General features: G+C 42.4%; 1 protein-coding gene and 1 long non-coding RNA gene across 4 annotated transcripts in view; one reads left to right on the forward strand and one right to left on the reverse strand.

Annotated features, from left to right (window-relative positions):
- Positions 1–7,163: 7,163 nt before the first annotated feature.
- Positions 7,164–13,242, reverse strand: sox8a (SRY-box transcription factor 8a). The gene is made up of 3 exons (XM_061749803.1): positions 12,539–13,242; positions 11,648–11,937; positions 7,164–10,822 (listed from the first exon to the last, which is right to left on the reverse strand). The coding sequence occupies exons 1-3, from the start codon at positions 12,955–12,957 to the stop codon at positions 10,131–10,133; spliced, it is 1,401 nt and encodes a 466-aa protein (XP_061605787.1). The 5' UTR covers positions 12,958–13,242; the 3' UTR covers positions 7,164–10,130.
- Positions 13,243–18,434: 5,192 nt separating this feature from the next.
- LOC133466591 (uncharacterized) overlaps positions 18,435–20,203 on the forward strand; it is a 36,935-nt gene continuing 35,166 nt past the window's right edge. The window contains exons 1-3 of one of the 3 annotated variants that reach the window (XR_009784974.1): positions 18,435–18,607; positions 18,855–18,946; positions 19,419–19,638. This is a non-coding gene — a long non-coding RNA (uncharacterized LOC133466591). The remainder of the gene's footprint in view (positions 18,608–18,854; positions 18,947–19,418; positions 19,639–20,203) is intronic. The other 2 variants (XR_009784973.1, XR_009784972.1) reach the window with 2 other exon arrangements.

The raw sequence follows: 20,203 nt of genomic DNA on the forward strand, positions 1-20,203 counted from the left end.
TGGACAACCATGTAAACATGCATGCCCACCAGTCACCCCCCCCCCCCCCCCCCCCCCCCGCCCCCCCTCAAACATGCCCACTAGTTTTTATGTTGTCTGGGTACCAACACAAACACACACACACACACACACCACCACAATGTACATACTGGATGCACATATACACGACTTTCTGAAAGACACTCGTGTGGACCACCATGTAAACATGCACATGTACATACTAGTTTTTCATGTTGCATGAGGCCCAGCTTTCTCTCTCACACACATGCACATACGCGCACACACTTGCACACACATACACACAGCCATGTTGCCCCCACATTGTTTCCCTGTGCGACAATAGATTGAGTTACATAAGGAAGGCCGTCCAAATCGAAGGCAGGAGCGGGGCGAGACTGGCAGGGCTCCAGGTCCTCCAGAATGGGCCGGAACCACACTGCAAGAACATACCCTGCTCTTCGTCACATACCGCAAAAAGATATCGTTTGCAAGCGGCTGGACATGTGTTGCTGATCACAGCGGCATCAAGCTAATAAAAAAAAAAAAAAAAAAAAAAATGGTCACCTCATACTGTATGTTGCGGTCGCGTGTAAAACAAAAAAAAAAAAGAACTTGTGGTGTGTACAGGCTGCACGAGGGGCGGAATTGAGTTTGATGGGACTTAATCATTACTCCTCTCAAGTTCACTCAGTGCTCCATCCTTCTCTCTCTTTTGTCTTTTCTCTTTCGGCCACTCGGGCACATCGCGAGCGTCAAAGATTTGTTCCTCCCACACTCCACATTCCGGTCTCCTATGGGATCCCACATGCTGGTGGCTCGCTCTCACTCTCCACTGGCTGGCTGCTGACAGAGGAGTGCAACTTGTGTTGGAGCGATAGTGAGTGTGTTGCAAGAGGAAGAGGAGTGTGTGTGTGTGGGGGGGGGGGCATTATGCTAATTGGAGATCATTAATTACTTTGGCAAGATGAGCGTTTCCCTTGTTGACACGGCGTTTATTACCTCTGCCGAGCGCAAAGACCAGCGGTGTTGTTTTGACTGCGCTTCGTTAGTTAGCAGGATTACGCAAAAACTATGCTGACCATTTCCACAAAACTTTTTGGTGGGGGGTCAGGGGGGGCGTTAACTCTTGATCAAATTCCAGTTCGATGTGGATGGAATAATTCATTGTTTATTTATTACGGAGAAATGTAAGGGAATTAACTGATGATCCAAATTTCCGCACCTTGAAAACCGATCGTTAACTTGAATTCACTCAAGAGACTGTTTACATGCGGCATTGGGTGCTGCTCTTTTGGTTAGCGACCGAGTTCGAATCTCCTAAGGGTTTAACTCGCAGTTAACCAACCTGTGCTCTGCTCTCTATATACACGGGATATAAAAAGTCTACACACCCCTGTTCGAATGCCAGGTTTTAGTGATGTAAAAAATGCAACTGATAAATCATTTTGAAACGTTCTCCACCTTAAATGTGACTTTTAACCTGTACAATGAAAAAAAAGTTTTAAGGGGAAGAATTATTATTATTATTTTTTAAATGTGCAATAACCTGGTTGCATAAGTAAGCACACCCTCAAAGGTGGACTTTGTTGCAGAGTCGAAATATGAATTTTTTTCCAAAAATGCTCCAAAAGTGTCAGATTTTGAGGACATTTCCTGTGCGCCGCCCTCTTCAGATGTTCGATGGAACTGTTCATAATTCCCTCCACCTTGACTGCCGTTGAAGCGGTTTCATTCTGGTACGCTAGCATTAATGAGAAATGACAGTAAGCAACAAAGTAAAGATGAGGAGAATCAAAACGCATCAATGGGCAGCGAAATACTCAAGTATTGAAAAGCTGTGGATAGAAGATGAGCAGCGCCGTTGCCACCCCGTTCGCAAGTCACACGTGCCAAGCCGAAGTGAAAGGAAAAAGACAAAGTGAAAGACTGTGGACAACTGTTCAGAGAAACACAACGTGACCAGATGTCAATTTGTTGCTGCATTTTTTTCCCTTCCTCTCCACTTTACTTTATTTTTTGTTTGTATTAAATGAAAGACATTCAATCTGTGCTGAGTACAAAAGCGGCATTTTAATACACCATTAACACAATGAAATGCACGAATTCGACAATAATGGGAAATGCATGAGCAGTAGACAGTGCTATTTTTTTCTTAAAAGAAGTAGAAACACTGTCTGAATTAATCTTTTCACCCCCATCTGGTGCGCCGGGGAAAGTTAAAACAGCCCCGACGAATTATTTGCAAATCGCTTTTGCTAAATGCGATCATTATCACCATTAGGGTACATTTGATTCAAAACTAATTTGTTCCTTTTTTCCATGCCTGATAGATTTCTTTTATTAATTCAATGGTTTTTTTTTTTTTTTTACCCGGAACTCACTATTATGGTTTGGATCTGCATCCACTAGACATGTTCAGGAAGTTCACACAAGGTCCTCGTGGGAAATAACGGACGGAGGTAGCCGAGAAGTCGGCGTAGGGCGGCGCGCTGGAGCCGGCGTCAATTAGGCGACGTTGGAGAGCCAGCGCTCGCTGGCCGCCGGCCTTCCTTTGCGGAGGTGAATGTTCATTCTGTCTGCCACCCTGTTATGTTTGGCCTGCCGCTGCAAACACACAGCAGACGTCAATAAATGAAATACTGGAGACTTTTTATTTGGTGCAGGAGCCCAGTGTAAGGGCATTGAAAAGGGGGAGAAAAAAATAAAAACTGAGCCAGCATAGGTGGAGCAGCTTGGCACACTAATGTCAAGGCCTTTATTTGTACAAATGTAATATATATTATTATATACGTAATATGAGAAAATCAAATATGCAATAATAAAATAAGAATCTGTACCTAAAATGCAAATGTACTTACTAAAAGTTAAATACAACTGAACTGTACTTGGGGTATCACTGGTCTAAAACCAGCCAGTTCACCGTTCATATTGCATCTGTACTCATGGCAGTGGTCATAATATCTTGGTGATACTATTTTTTAATCAGTTAATCAATTTGAATGAAGAACAATAATTCAGCATTATTGGTTAGAAATAAACTGAAAGTACAATCAGCATTGTGCTTTCACACAAGAGCCAATTAAATTTGTGGATGCCAACACAAGAAATCCAAGTGGAAAGCAGCCAGCAAGATTCGGGGAGATGAAGAAATATTCTTCCTATCCACTTCGTTCTGCCTTTAAATCAGCCTCACAATCTCCCTCTTATTTCTTTTTGTTTTTTTCCTTTTTTATCCTCTGAAACATGCCCTGAGTCAGCCAGGCTCGTTAGTCAGGATGAGGCTACGCTAGCGGGCGAGCTAACCCACTTGGGGGTGAAAAAAAACCAAAAAGAAAAACCAATGGGATGTGGTCAGGTGGTGGAAGCACCAATTTCCCCACGCGTGTCCTTTGGGATGTAACCTCGGTACAATCATTACATATTCCAAGATATTTCTGTCCATTTGTAACTTTCCTTCCTCCATTCCTTCACTCACATGGAAGTTCCCCCAAATTCCCATCCAAATTTTATTACAAGCTGCAGTGGATATAAAACATCCACACACCCCTTTTTATCATGCAAGAAATGAGACCGAGATGTATCGTTTCAGAATTGAATATGAACTCTAACCCGTACAACTGAATCCATGGCAAATACTGGCTGTGTCCTACACATGACAGCAATCGCCCGTGTTCCCCAAGTGTCTGGGCCTACAGTCGGCTAGCCAAACTTGCAGAGCTCCTCACGCTGCCAGCCATTTTAGAGCATTTTGACTGATGTTTCACCACCCACGGAATATTATTCTAGAAAACCAAAACCAGGCTGAGAAAGGGCTTTTGATGGCAAAATAATAATGATGTACAGATATAGAACTATGAAACACGGCGTGAGCGACGCTGACTCACCGCACGACACCATTCACTCCATGAACTGCGTCATCTTTTCTCACGATCGCCAGACATACCTGTACTCTCTCCTACCTACCACGACACATAAACTATTTTAACCATACATATACATAATCTGTTCGAGAGTGCCTAAACTTGTCCGACTTCCAAAATGTTGGCATTTCTCTCCCTCATAATCGACGTGACAAGCCGACATTCACCCCCAAATCATTATCTTCACCTCAACAGAAACGTTAAAAGATATTCAGGAATTTCTGGCAAGTGCTGGCTAAATGTGACAACGATCTCCCATATTCTTCATGTCTAGTCGGTGGGATTATGCTGGCAAGAAAGAAGCCTTTCTTACGAAATGAAGTTAAATGTTGCAAAAGATACATGAAGTCTCCCAGAAGCATGTGGGGAATGTGATTTGGTCCCATGAATTCAACCTTGAATTTTTGGGCCAAAATCAGGACCATAAGAGTCACGGTTATGAAGAACATGTATTTTATTAAAAACAAACAAATACACACCAATCAGCCAACACCTGGTTTATCTTTGCATGCACAAGCGTTTCCCCAAATGACAAGGTTAAGTGAGACTATGCAGTGGCATGCAGCAATTTCTGGCAAGTACTGGCTGTGCCCTACATGTGACAACAGTCACAGTCACAGTCAACAGCTAGGAAAATTATGTTTAGAACATTTGCAAAAGCACCCTTGAAATTTCACAAACGCATGTGGGATTTTTATTTTTGTATTTTTTTGAGTGTGAATAAGAAAACCAAGTTTCACAACCTTTCTCAACTGGCTGTGTACTACACTTGACAACAATCTCCCATATTCTTCATATGTCTGCCTTACAGGGTACAACTGAATTTGAATTGAATTCTTTCTTTGAATCAGACAATTGAAAAATATTAAAAAGAAATGACTTACAAATCAAGTTGAATTTCACATAATCAAATAGGAGCAGGAAAAAGTAAAAATATATTTACTCATACCCTCATCTCTACTTCCTTATGATTCTATATAACTATTACGTTATATGAACATCAACATAGTACAGGACTATAATAATAAGTAAGATAATACATGTTATAGATGTTATTGCTAGGTGCACTACTACAAATTATTATGTCAGTATCATCAGTATCCTGAATATTCATGAAAATAAAAGAAAACAACCACGAAAAAACAAAAACAAAGACCTATACCTGCACTTTGTAATCGGACATAGACTTTTTTTTTTTTTTTTTTTTTTAAATTGGTTTTGTATTAAAACTCCTTCTTCCTTATATGGTGACAAGGTGTAAGTACAAAACACCCAAAATAAATGTGGCAGAAGCATACAAGAATTCTCCTAAAAGCATGTGGAAAAATATTTATGGTGTGATAAAACCGAGGTTGGAGTTTTTAACTCTGAAAGGTCAAAATCTAACGATTTCCCTCCTCTTTCTTTTCACATCATCACTAAAACCTTACATTTTCTTCAGGGTGTGTAGACTTTTTAAATCCACTGTATTTACAGCGGCCCTTTCAAGAAGGCCTTCCCCATAAGAAACAAGTGGACAAGTTCCAGGGAAACTGGACCCAAGCACCCTGAAGAGCCTTTTCCCCTCACTTTTATTCACTCCTGTTCTTTCTCAAGAGTTCCTCCTGAAAGTATTTGGCAAACACTAGTGCAAAAAAAAAAAAAAAAAAAAAAAAAAAACAGGACTTTGAGGGAAGAAAAACAACTCGTTCTTGATCCACCCACACCCCATCTGCTGTGGTATTATCTTCTTTTATTATCCACAGATTATGTGCGCTGATATGATTCTACAGTTTGTGTTTTTTTTTAATTTATAAATATGAGACAGTGAGAGAACGGAGGGAGAAAATCTTTCTCCGTGTGCATCTAATTGTCCATTCAGGACCCTCTTAATGGCTCGTCAGTTCCCCTTGCCCTTCCATTTTCTGTCCAATTAATTCCTTTCTCGCTCTCCGGATAAAGGGACACAATGAGGCCCCTCCGCGGCATAATGAATCATTAAAATTCAGCAGTGCGGCCCTGGCACTCGGCTTGACATGCATGCCAACCCCGACTCGCTCAAAGCGGGACGGTCTCTCCACTCCATTCTTCTCCCGTCTTCGCTTTCTAAAAAGGAAGAATTGAGCGCTGCTCTTCCTACGGAACTTCGACGGGGTCGGGAGAGTGTCACTCATTTTGGGGTAAAAATGACTGCTCGTCAGCAACTAAGCATCATTATAATCAATTTGTTTTGTTTATTTATTATTTCCAACTCTGTTTAAAAAAAATTATCAAAAAAGAGTCAAACAATGTGCTGGCTGTGTGCTACATGTGCCGTCAATCTCCTGTATTGTTGATATGTATGTGCCATGTGGTAGCATGGCAAGATGTGGGAATTAATAAAAACACACCAACACACACACACACACACACACACACACGAGAGAAAAAAAGCCAGCACATTACAGAAGAAATTTCAGGCAAGTACTGGATGTGACCTACATGTGCCAACAATCTCCTGGATTCTTAATATGTCAGGGTGATGACTTCAGGTGGTAAGAGCATTTGGCCAATGGCAAGACATATGCATGTATTTAAAAAAACAAACAAAAAACAAACATACAAAATTCACCAGCACATTAAAGACACAACATTTTTTGACCAGTACTAGCTTTGTCTTACAGGTGACAAACATTTCCCACGCAAATACCAGATGTGTCCTACATGTGACAAAAATCTCCGCAAGATGGAAGTCTTGCCAACCACACACACACACAAACATAAAAAAATAAAAAATAAAAAATAAAAAATCGGCCTTTTTGAAAAATAAATAAATAAATCGGTCAGCACATAAAAAATGCTGCAGGAACTTTTGGCCAGTACTGGCTTTCTCCTATGTGTGGCAACACTTTCCCATATTTTTAGGTCTTGGCTATGGCTTAGGGTGGCAAGACATACAGTACATGGGAATGAAACAAAAACAAAAACAAAAACCCATCGTCAAAATTAAAGGAGGAATTTTATGGAAGTACTGGTTGTGTCCTACATGTGACAAAAATCTCCAGTATTCTTAATATGCCTGGACTATGCTGCAGGTTGGTAATACATGTGCTATTTTAAAACCCAAACAAATCAGCCAGCACTTTGAAGGAACTGCAGGAATCTTTGGCAAGTACTGGCCACATCATACGCGTGACAACAATCTCCCTTCTTCTGCATAGGTCTGGGCTATGATATATGGTGTGACGACATGCATACGTGAGTAAAAAAAGACAATATAAGAGATATAAGGAACATGTATTTTATTTAAAAAACACCCAAAAATATCAGCCAGCACATGGGTTAGCTTCGCAAGTGTTTGAATGGGAAAAACTCGAGTTAATAGAACAATCATTTTCACAACCTTTGTCCTCAAAATGACACACTCATAATAATGTACAAAAGAAAATTGGAGAAATTTTAAGAGCGGTAAGGAATGATTAAGAAAAGTCAAGATTTAACGGGAAATACTGACAGTATATTTTTCAAAAAGGCACAAAGACGTTTTGTGCCAGACGGAAACGCGTCGTCGGCACTTGATGGCTGCTAAGATAAAAACGGGAGGAGGAAAAAAAAAAACCTCACTCTGGGGATGGACTCAAACATTTACATATCGAACATGCACGCGCACACATACACACACCCATGTGTCGTCCAGCTGACGCGTCACTCAGAGCAGGCCGTGTTATTTTATCCCATTTCCTTCAGCCCTCCGTCATGACTAATCGCAATTTGCCGGACATAGCTCGCCGACACCTGTTCTGTCGCAAGGAATGTTTTTTTTTTTGTTTTTTTTCCCCCCTGGAATTCTGTCTTAATCGGAATGATGTCTTTCCTTTAGGTGTTTTAAACAAAGCAAAAATAGTAATAATAATAAAAAAAAAACATTTCATGTGTGTATGAGAGAAACCAATAATGTAAGAACATAAATATATATATATATATATATATATATATAAGACTTTTACACTGTAAGATTCATACCAGTCGCTTTTGTTAAGACTTTGATGCAGGGAAACTAAAAACATTTCTTAATGTGTACACCTCTCACGTCCCAGAAATTAGTCAGTATCCCTTTTCACACAGCATCTTTCAAGCCTGAATGTATCCGCGTTTTCTAGGGCTGCAACTAACGATTCTTTTAATAATCGGTTAATCTGTTGATTATTTTTCTTCAATTAATCGGATAAAAAAATTCTTTTGATCCCTTTATTGAAAAAAACAAAACAGGACATTAAAATAAATTATGATTCAATCACTGGTTTGGATTGTACCATGTTATAAAATCATCAAAAATGTTGATCGTTGTCTTTGAAAGTAGAAGCAGATGTCTTCAAATGTCTTATTTGGATGGAACAACTATTTTGATAATCAATTAATCCTCTTGGTCATCATCATCATCTAATTATCTGATTGTGTGAACAGCAAAGGTTGATAATCGCTTGGAGTAGCGTCTCTGATGGGATTTCTGTCCAAGAAGCAGCTTAAAAGGCAATAAAAAGTTTCACACGCGACACTCACGTCTCCTGCCCTGTTGTGTTAAAAGCAATTATCAGTGTCCGGCAAAATATTTCAATTTAGAGTCATCCTATTTACTGATTTCGGGACAGTGTGTCGCTGTGTGAATGTCCACACATTTGCAGTAATTTACCACTTAGCTTCAGTCTGTGTGAAATGCTCCGTTAACTTTTACGGCTCTGATTTGTGCGTGAAAGAGGCCACCCGTTTTGGCTTTTTTGCAGGACCAATGCGTGAAATAAGTTGGAGAATTCTGAAACAGAGGTCACGTTTCACACCTGACACTTCCTTCTCCTGCTCTGTTGTGTTAAAAGTAAAATATGCTGTCAGACAAACTACTTCCCAAACACCAATACGTTTGCTCGCTGTGTGAATGTTGCAGCAATATTCTATCTTTGCTGAATTCTGTGCAAAAGGAAATGGCAGATTAATGTGGAATTTACTTGAATGGCTCATAAGGAACAATTTTGCAGGCTCTCTGTGTGAAAGCGGCTTGTTTAAGGGAGTACCGTGAGAAAGTGGCAAAATCCCACCTTCCCTGGGTTCTGCGTGAAAAAAAGATGACTTAAAGACCCTGTAAAATGAATTCAGAATGTTTTTTTTTCTAAATGCATTTGACATGTATGAAGATTATTGCTGATAATGTGAGAAAACAGAATTATGTAGTGCTGAATTTTGAAGATAACCGATTTTCCTGATTTTTGGGGCGTGGCTAAAACAGAGCCCAGTAATGCACTTGGGCATCCCACATGAGTCCCTCCCTAACCCACTGTAGAAGCCTACAATGCAAAAACTCAAAATCTTACCAAGAATATTTGTCTTGTTTCTACTCAAAAGTCTCAAAACTAATCTGATTACACTTCAAATAAGACTCATCACCTAAAAGTTTTGAGACTTTTGACTAGAAATAAGACAACTATTCTTGGTAAGATTTTGAGTTTTTGCAGTGACCATTATCTACACCCTGAAGATTAATCTTCCCTGGATACCAGAATTATTGGAACAGCTGTGTGTCGTTATTTAAAATTCCCAAATGAGTCCGCCGGCCGCAGGGAGCCCCGGAAGCCTGTTAGCGCTCAAGCTAGCTAGTGGCCAGCGCTTCACGTTGCAGGGCTTTCCACTGTGGGAAGTATTGTAGCCACTGGAGGCTTTTAGTTTAGTATAGTATCATGGCTTATGAATGCATAAATTGCTAGATGAAGTAGCATCCATTTTTTCAGTGGGGCATGGTTTCACGCATTCAGGAGACACGCCCACCGCGGAGACAACGGCTTGATTCTTCACGATTTTTTTTTTCACTTATCCAAGGTTGTTAAGAACACTTTTGAAGAAATTTAGTTTCACTTTACAGGACCCTTAACGCTGGATTTTCTATTACCTCTCTGATGCAGCTGTTTTGCAGGATCTCTGTGTGAAAGAGGCTAGTGTTTCACCTATAAGTGCATGCTCTAAAAAAAACATATTAAAAAAAAAAATAACGGGGTAAATGTACAGGGTTTCGGGAGATAATACGTCCTCACGGAGGCACCACCAATAGTTCTCTTGGTGTAAAAAGTCAAGTGTTGCAAAGATATAGAGTATTTTGTAGAAAATCAGCAGGCACTTTTTTTTTTTTTTTTTTTTAAATCTTTTGCTTGTTGTGCTCCTCGCTTCCTTCGTTAGTAGTGCTTGACCGGAACGCATCTCTCCCGCCCATCAAGGTCGGGTCAGCGTGGTGTAGACGGGCTGGTCCCAACTGGAGGCGGTGGGGCTGTGAGCAGGCGCCACGGACAGGCTGTTGAGGATGGGGCTGCCGTAGGGCCGCCTGGGCGAGTGGAAGTAAGGGTACTGGTAGAGGCTGGAGGGGTAGCCCGAGTAAGGGTTGTAGTAGTTGGAGCTCTGCAGGTCGGTATAGTCACACTGCGAGGCGGGGAAAGGCGCCGCTGAGGGGGTGACGCAGGCTTGGCTGTTGTAGGTGCCGTAGTCGGGGTGCGAGGGGGAGCGCTCGCTGTAGTGGCTCGGGCTCAGCTGCTCCGTTTTGATGTGGAGGCGCTGCTGGGCCACCTCGGGGGACGACGAGGTCACGGCGCTCTTGCGATTCCACGCAGAGCCGCCGTAGGGGGCGCCGTAAGAGGCCTGCTCCGAGGAGACGGCGGCGACCGAGGCGGAGGAGGAAGTGGCGATGTGGCCGTTCAAGGGGAGGTACTGGTCGAACTCGTGCACGTCGAAGGCCTCCATGTTGCTGATGACGTCCGTGCTCAGCTCGGAGATGTCCACGTTGCTGAAGTCGATGTTCTGCCTGCCGCTGTCGGCCAGACGGTGGCCTTCGTGCTTCAGGTCCTGCTTGGCGCCGTGGTGCGCGTCCGTTTTCGGGGTGGTGGGCGGTGTCGGTGGACCGTGGGGCTGTCCTGAAAAGATATATATACCAATAATCAGAATTGAAGCACAGACAGAACAGAGGCTCTTGAACATTTGATCCCGCAATGATAAAAACAACGAGCAGCGACGGTGTGGCCGTCGCACCCCTTTTGCCACGACAAATCCTCAAAATTACAAATTAGGATGGTTGTTTCCAATGGGGGCTCATTTTGGGTGAATTCCCTCAGGACTCAGTCAAAGTACAAGCCCAGTATTTGGCTGCTTCAAACCAAAATGACCACCTTTGTCTACAATTTCAAGCATGGGTCCTTGAGACTTTTTCATGCGTCCTGTCACGATAGACACGTCCCCCAAATTGGGTGTTGGTCGGGGAAACTGGTGTCAGCGGCTGATTTCTTTTCTAACTTTTCAAGGTTTGAAAAGTTGGACGAACGCCATTGATGCCTTGCTCTCTCCACATGAGAGGGCGCAGAAAAAAAAAACAAAAAAAAAAACGCTTGGCAATTTAACACAGCCTATCAGTTTAGCATACCAGCTTCTGATTGGGGCTCACTTAGGAGAATTCCTTTAAAAGTTCGAGCGCGGGAATTCCCCCAAAACAAAGGCTGCTTTTTGCCCAAAATGGTTGCCTCAAACCAAATTGGACAACTTCTTCTTCTTCTTCCTGCTGAATTTCAGCCATGTGTTCCGTGCCTCCTAGGACGACAGACATGTCCACACAATGTCGTGTTGATCGTTTTTTTTCTAGCTTTCCAGGGGGCGCTCTCGGGTAAGTTTTGAATGCATTTAAAAGACTTTATTTAGCACCGCTTGAAATATTACCGACGGAAGCACTTTTTAAAGATGGCGCTGACCTGCGTGTTCAGGATGGTGGTGTCCGTCGCCCATCCCGCCGAGTCCCGCCATCCCCGGTTCCGCTTTGTACATGTGGTGATGATGATGATGATGATGTTGCTGCTGCTGCTGCTGTTGTTGTTGTTGATGTTGCGCCAGCTCGGCACCGGAGTCCGAGTCGCTCTGGCCGGGCTTGATGTTCTTCCTCCGCCTGGGCTGGTATTTGTAGTCCGGGTGGTCCTTCTTGTGCTGAACCCTCAGGCGCTCTGCCTCGTCCACAAACGGCCTCTTTTCGCTCTCGGAAAGCAAACTATTTCCACAAAACAGAACAAAAAAAATTCAGGGGTGTCAAACTCATTTTTGTCACAGACCACATCGTAATTATGGGGACCGTTATGACTGTGAACCCATATAAAGGAAATATCACCTCATATAATTACACGACAAATTGATGAATAACTACTTTTAAATTCAGAAGCCTATAAAACATTTTTCTCAACTAGTACATTTCTTTCCAAAGGGGGGTTGGTAACAAAAAAATGCTCGCGATATTTCAACGTTATTACAACAGAACGCAATTAGCAATTTTGATTTGCACATAAAATGATGTGGCGGGCCAGATCTGGCCCCCCGGGCCACCAGTTTGACACCTGTGATTGAATTGATCACAAACGAACTCAGAACACGTTGTTGCATTCACGATTAGTTACGACAGTTAGTTGATTATTTCTCTTTTGTCCAACTAACTGCTTTGTCCTTGAGGGTGCCAAAATTCAATGAATCCCAACTATGAATTCGGTGAACTGCTCCAAATGATGACTTTTGTGCACGGCTCTGACAAAAGTCAATTGACCCTTTGCGTGATCTGAATAAATCGTAAGCTCAAACATCAGCAAAATTCCTTTCCTTACCGCCAGAGTTTCCCCAGAGTCTTGCTCAGTTCGGCGTTGTGCAGGTGCGGGTACTGGTCGGCCAGCTTCCTGCGGGCCGCCTGTGCCCAAACCATGAAGGCGTTCATGGGCCTCTTGACGTGCGGCTTGCTCTTCAGCGAGCCGTTGCCTCGCACCGGCATGGGCACCAGGGACCAGTCGTAGCCCTTCAGCACCTGCGACACGGCGTCCCGGATGCAAGCCGGGAAGCGCTCGTCGTCCTCCGAGTCCAACTTCTTGCCCAAGCCGGCGAGCAGCGATGCGGCGTGGCCGTCGGAGCCGGCGGGCGACGACGGCGCGTCCGAGTCGGACTCATCTTGGGACATGGAGCTGCTGGTGCCCGCGGGGCTGCACGGTTGGTCGCCCACGCACTTGTCGTGCTCCTCGGTCATTTTCAGCATTCTTCTCACCTCGAATTCGACACTTCGACCCGACAAAAGAGAGCAGGCTGGCCGGTGCGCCTTTTACGCACGCTGCGTAAAAAGTCCAATCCTCCCTTGCAGCAATCTTCCGCACTTAGTGTTCGTTTTCATTCATCCGAGGCTGCCACCCCGGAGGCATTCGGTCGTGCGAGCGGACCTCCTCTGTGTGAGCTGCGCGCTTCGCGTTTGCGCAACTTGACTCCGAGGTTTCACGCCGTCGCCCACTCCCGCCTTCCGCCTGCGATTGGCCGCGACAAACCAAACCACTCGGCCCTCCCATTGGTTACGATTCATTTACACTTTTGGTTCCCTCTCTCCACCCATCTTTTTTTTTTTTTTTTACAATTTTAATTAAGCGCACACGTTGTGACTATCATGTGACACAGTTTAACTGGCTTGCAAAATAATGAGTTCTGTGTAATTTAATCATATAGGCAGCACACGTTTCATTGAATTTGACTTCATTTTATATATATATATATATATATTTAAAATGGCTGCTTCAAACAAAAATGTCCCACTTCCTGTGTGTTTTCGGGAATGGCTCCTTTCGACTTTTTTTTTTTTTGGGTGATATACTTGCCTACCAAAATACAATGTGATGCACCTAAAAGTAGCTGTTGGGGTTGATTTCCCCCCCCCCCCCCCCCCCGCCGGCCCTCCCCCAAAAGAAATAAAAACAAAAAAAATCTATATATTATTGTGATAGCCAGCTACTGAGTCAACGTTTTAGAGCTGAAAACCAAAATTCCCCCCAAATGAAAGCCCTGGAAAGTCAATTTATTTGGCGTACGATTAATAACGCCAAAAAGCATTTCGGTCGCAGTGGAGTGTGTCAATACCGAATCTTTAGGTGAGAATTTTCCAGCTCTCCCGTGTGGAAATTCACCGTTGGACAATCCCCCCACTTTGGAGCGCCGCCAACGCTTATTCCAGGTCGCCTACTTAGCGAGGTCGAGGACCCGAATGATGTCTGACGCCGCTGGTTTTAATCACGGCCGCTATCGCCGGTGACGGCCGCCATGTGCCGGGACCTCCTGTTGACCCTTCACCCCTGCACCCGCCCAAAACGTCTGCTATTAAAACGCCTTAATGAGCGCTTTACTGGACCAATTGCGGGTTTTATTTAAACCTATTAGCCGGCGTGCAGAGGTGGAAGGGACTACCGAACGGATCGGGGCAGACTGAAGGAAACAATTAGTCCAAAATGTCTGAGGGTCTTTTTTTGGCCTTCAGCCACGCTCGTTTTTTTTTTTTTTTTTTTTTTTTTTTAATGTCAAAAGCGTAAAAGAGCTCAAGTGTTTCCAGATTATTTTCTGCCATTTCTCAACTCTTTCTTTCTGGCGATAGTTCCGCGTGTTCGTTTGAATTAGGACGGATGAACAACAAGGTTTTGGAAGCTGTTTTAGTAGCAGCTCGCTCGGTTCGCCTCCAGGAATACGAGATCTGCTCAATGTCAGGTGTCTCAGCGCTACACGGGCGGGAAGATCACTTGCTGATGTTCTTTTTTACCTCTGCCAAGCATGAAAGCACAAGGGCGAAAGGCACTGTCATCGCCGTGCGTCGGTTTGCTAGTTGCGCTGCCCTCCAGGAAATTGAGAAGTCGGAAAACCGGCAACCTCCGACTCGGAAAAGTTTGTTTGAATGCAGCTCGGTGTCAGGATTCCGACTCGCCCAGTACCTCAAGTCAAGATAATATCTTTGCCGTTTGTTGATTTGTTTGTGATGCTGCCTTCCAGGAAACTGAGAAGTCGGAAAACTAGTGACCTCCAACTCTTCAAAGTGTGTTGGAACGTTGCTTGAAATCAAAATGTATACTCCCCCTAATACTTTGTTCATTTGTTTGTTAGGTAGTTAATTGTTATTGACCTCCACAATGACTAAAGAGACTAACAGATACTTTATTTATTTGTTGTTTTTTACCTGTTAGTTAGATAGTTAGCGGTATTGTTTTTGCTCGTTAATTGGTTAGTTCGTTTGGCCGGCTGTTAGCTCATTGGTTGGTTAGTCGTACAACGTAAATCAGTAAAATGTGAAATGTATTGTTTCTTGCTTTTACCAAATGATTGTTATTGTTTTGAGTTAGAATGATTGTTCTGGCTTATTTTCACTAGTTCATTTGTTAGTTGGTTTGTTGACTGGTCATTTGTTTGGTGAATTAGTTCGATATGTTGTTTACCCCATTTTACCCCATTAGTCGGTTCGTTAGATCACATTTTCAAGTATTTCTTGATACAGTTAGGGCTGTTTTCTCCCATCTTTAGTTATATAGTTAGTTACACAGCCAAAACAACAGACGAATTGATACGGGGCAAGACATGGAAGCTTTTAGACTGATTGAGTCAGTCGGCAGACTTAAACACACATTTTAGGGAGTAACCCAACAAACAAACAACAAAGCCTGGAAAAGTATCTCACTATTAACAAACGTAAGTTGTGTGTCTGATCCAGATGTAAAGCTAAACTGTTGATCTCATACTCCATATTCATCTTTTGATGTCAAACCCAAATGTTTTCAGTCTGCAGAAAAACTTAAAGGAACTGACCACGCTGTTCCAATACTTTTGAAGCCAAGTGCAGTTGGTTCTGCTTATTGTCCGTCTGGAAAGCAGACACAAAACGCTCAGGACGACACTTCCCATGGTGTACCTTGTCCCCGAGTTATCCCAAAGGAGCGTGGGCGTGTGTTTTCTATCCTCTCCAATCTACAAAACACATCCCCCAACGAGCCCCCCGCCCGTCTTCTAAACTTGTCTCACCACCCTCTCATCTTCACAGCATATGCTCAGAATAAAACTTGTGGTATGCTCGTTTTTTTTTTGGTGTGTGTTTTTTTTCCCCCCTCATTCACGTAATGGCCTCCTTCATGTGAATGTGAATTTGATGGTGGGGCACATATAGACGTGTTACGGGAAGGGGAGCCACAAAAAGCCCAACATGGCCAGGGTTTGCTCATTTTGGCTTATTGTGACAAGATGATTCAATGCCGGATTGTTCAATTCACATGTCAAACTACAACATTGCATATTTTCATCCCCCAAAAAAGTGTAGCAAATAGAGTGGCCTTTTATCGTGGGCAGCCTAAGGCACTCCTATAATACGCCGCAGCTGTAAAGTGGATGGATTATCTCGGCAAAGGAGAGGCGCTCACTAACACAGCGTTAGACAGATTATTTGAGAGAAATTGCTGTTTTATGTACGGAGAAAAAGTCTTAGATCTTTGAGTTCACCTTGTGACCAATGGGAGCAAAAAAAGTCTGCCTTTATACAGTATTTATGGTCAGTATATTTAAAAATATATATATATTGTATTTTAATAATATATAACAATTCATTCATATATTTTGAAATTATTTAGCTTTTAATTATTGTAATATTCTTCAGAGTATGTAACAATCACATTTATATAAAACACTTTTTAAAAAGAATCATTGTAATTGAAAATTAATGTATGGATTATGATTATATATATATTTTTTAAATTGTTTTACTCTTTCATTTGGTATTATGAAAAAAATATAACTTTATACCATTTTTTCATAAGGAAATAATTTTAGTTGTATTAAATGTATTTTTTTAAATAAATAATTTCAAAGTAACTTTTGATTTACAATAACATAATAATATGATTATTAATAGCAAGAATAATAAAGACAAAAACTTTAGGTTAATGAGTAAAATATCGCTAGCCTAATAGCTTAATCGCCTAAATAATTTTTACCTTACCGTGACAATATCAATTAAAAAAGTGCTTGCTAAAAATTGTGTTTTCTTTTCTTTATGCCTGTGTAGATTCGCGCTCGTGCAATCCGCAAAAGTTGAATGGAGGCAACTACACTCTTCGTTTGTTGTGTTTTGGCCTGTTTTCCGAAAACGGAAAAATGACTCGGGTAATTGTGCTATTTGGCTAATGATATTTAAAGACCCTCAATGAAAATACAGCCTAATTTCAAATGAGATCCAAAATGTGATTGTAACCCATGTAAGTGCAACACTTGGCAGGGTCGCGTCCACTCGACATCACGTGCTCTCTTGCCCTCGGGCGTCAAAATCAGGAAGTCTGCTGTTCTGCGTGTAAATACTTCGCTATTCTTCAACTGATGCGAAAGAACGGCCTGCGGGTGCCGAACACGCAGACAAATCACTGCGCTCCGGCAACACAAACTGTTTTTTTCGTGTTACGCTGCTGCTTATTGGCCCCCAGAAGCCGTGACCGGTGCGGAGCGTAGTGATGTTACACAGCGTGGGAGTCCGCGGTCAGGGACAAAAGATTACATGGAAGTACTTGAGTAGCGTGAAGGGCTTAAAGAGTCTGAGTCAGTGAAGCGCAAAAGTGGACCTCTTCATTCATTGGGGGGGGGGGGATTGACTAGCGCTGTGGAAAGGAACAAAAGCTCTGTCAGCTATGTGAACCATTACACTAGCAGACCGAGGGCGAAAGGTGGAGTACACCTTGGATCACTTACCAAATATTTTTCAGACACTGATCCTTGCCTTAATCAGAACCGAGGCCAAAACCCTCCCCAGCCTTGGCATTTTATGTGAACACGTGCATTAATGAGCCGCACCTCAGGTACGTGTATTTATAGCGGCCGTAAATGCGCTTGCTTGCTCGCTCGCTGCACTTCACGGGTCTAATGACTTTTTCTCTGCCAGTCACCAGTCAGTCTGGGTTGGGGCCACAGGGACCGAATACAGACTGACATGCGTGCTGCATGCCTACAGGGGTTTTGTTACTATTTTCACTGTGTTTGTCACTTTCTAACTGTGAACATGATCCTGTTCTCTCTCTCTCTCTCTCTCTTTCTCTCTCTTCAATATATGTCAGTGATTTGCAAATCCTCTTTGCATAGACCTTTTCAGCCTGCTTATTTAAATACATTAAAGAGTGGTTACAGCTGGCCTGGGCAACCTTCCCCCCCCATCAGGCAGATTTTATAAAAAAAAAAAAAAAAAGATATAACTGTCATAGTGTGTATTAGAACTCAGTCGTGCATTTAAGTGCAAGTACGACATGTCTTTGCCGATTAAAAGGTGACCTTGGCGGACCAGCCAGGACACCATTTGCACTAGCATTGCCGCTGATGTTTTGGCTCAGAAATGTGCGCGGGACTTCCACTAAAGTATTATTACCAAAAATTCATTATCACAAATGAATTTCCACACCTGAGCATTCATTTGTGAGGTTAGCCAGGCACTATATAAATCAATACATTATTATTGTTATTTGATATTTTGTTTTCAACAGGTTTTCTACCGTAGCCACTAATAATGACTAAACAAATCTTTATCCTGAGCAAAAAAAATGAACGATCTACATATTTGAGTAATCATGACTTGACATAATTGAGTAGAAAAAGGTATTTTTTTTTCTCCCCGTGTCTTCGCCACTGCGCATCTTCCCTCCTCCTCTATCTCTGTGCATCAATCGTATGCGCGCGCCTCGGGAAGATTACAAAGAGGCGCTTTGTGAGGCGGGATGCAGCTGCTGAAATCTGACTAGATCCAGCTGAAGAGAGAAGGGAGCAGGTGGGTCAACAACCCCGCTCGGGCCGTTCCCAGAATATCAGGCTGCAGCAGAGTCGGGCCTCGACCGCCACCTCCAAACACCCGCTTGACCCACAAACACGTATGTAACACACAAACATGTATGCACAAACATCTAGCTGCATCAAAAGTATTATACTGACCATTCGAAGAAGTGTGCCAGTCTATACAGGAGTGAAAAATATGCACATTTAGGTTTAAAACAAGCATGCATATCCATGGAGCCACTACTTGAATTACCTGCTTATTAGATACACCGAAATGTTCATTAGTATTCTTACAAACTTAATATAAAAGTTCATAAAAATGTCAGTTTGTGGTTTATTTAGTCAGGCACCTCTGCGAGCAGCCAGGGTCCTTGTGGATTGAAGAGCAATCAGGAAGTTCACAGTGCGCTTCACGGAAGGCACCTTTAGAAAAGGTTGGTGATTAACGACCTCGTTATTATGAAAGTTTGTGGTCTTACGAAGCTCCTCTGTCTGTAATGGCCCCTAACCGTTGTACAGTATAACTCAACATGTCCCTAAAAAGTCAAGCACCTGTTAACCTGTTCAGTTAAGGAATCAGCAAGTTCACCGTAAACATAATAGAAGACTCCTTTGGGAAAAATACAAAATAAATTATTTCGCTGTTCTGTTTGTCGAAACCTCTCACTTTTATTTAATAGAATATGCTCTTTAGTTTGTTAATTTAGTAAGGCACCTGTCCAGTCAATTCATGGGAAGAAGAAGAAGAAGAAATTTCACTGCTATTCATAAAACTCATCATAATTTAATAGATTTTTTTAGTTTGTAAATACAGTAAACACCCACCTATTTATTCCCTTTGTTTTCCTGTGGAACCTAACAACATTGTCCTGAAACACTCACCCATTTTCACTTTCTGCTCTATAGGCACCATGCTAGCAGAGGCCTAGCTAGCTTTGGCCACCAGCCGATTTGCCAGCCATCTTGACAGAAAACAGCAGCATGTAGCAAGATTCCAGTAGAGGTCAGACAGACAAGCCAGGCTCTTTGTGGCTTTGACGCCAGAGAAAACATCTCTTGCGAAGAACGGTCCCAATCGCTAGTGGCAGCGCTGATCAGCGGGTAACAGCTAGCTGCTCAACATAAGGTAAAGTAAGTGCCCAACTAAAGATACAGAGAAAAAAAATGTTAGTAGTAGAAATTGTTGTTTTGATGGGTTGCAAAGTGGCAATGGTAATTCTCCCTTAATTCATGTAATATTGTTTGTTGTTAATGTTATGAGGCACCTTTGTGAACCATCACATTTCTTGTGGATTGAAAAGGCATATAAAGACGTTCACTGTATTTCAAAGAAAAGAAAAAAAAAAGTGTTTTAAAACAGCTGCTTTAGTCATTCACTTGAAGGCCAGCTAAGCTAGTTCATGAGCCATTTATTTGTTTCTGTTGTATTGTATTTACATTGTGGAAATGCTCATGGATTCACTGATGAATTGTGTATACATCTAGCTGTGTTAGCGTCATTAGCGTTGACCTTTTTACTCAATAGTACATGTACCAGGAGCCATGCAGTTTTAATGTGTTCAATGTTTTGTTGAAATCACTTTAGTACGCTTTGTGCAACGCTACGTCCTGACAAACAAAATCAAATTCTACCACACTATTAGCAGACCTCTGCCAAGGCCGAATAGTCCTAATTGGGATTTTTGCAGAGC

This window comes from Phyllopteryx taeniolatus, chromosome 16 (assembly GCF_024500385.1).
Source record: "Phyllopteryx taeniolatus isolate TA_2022b chromosome 16, UOR_Ptae_1.2, whole genome shotgun sequence".
NCBI classification, from domain to species: Eukaryota; Metazoa; Chordata; class Actinopteri; order Syngnathiformes; family Syngnathidae; genus Phyllopteryx; species Phyllopteryx taeniolatus.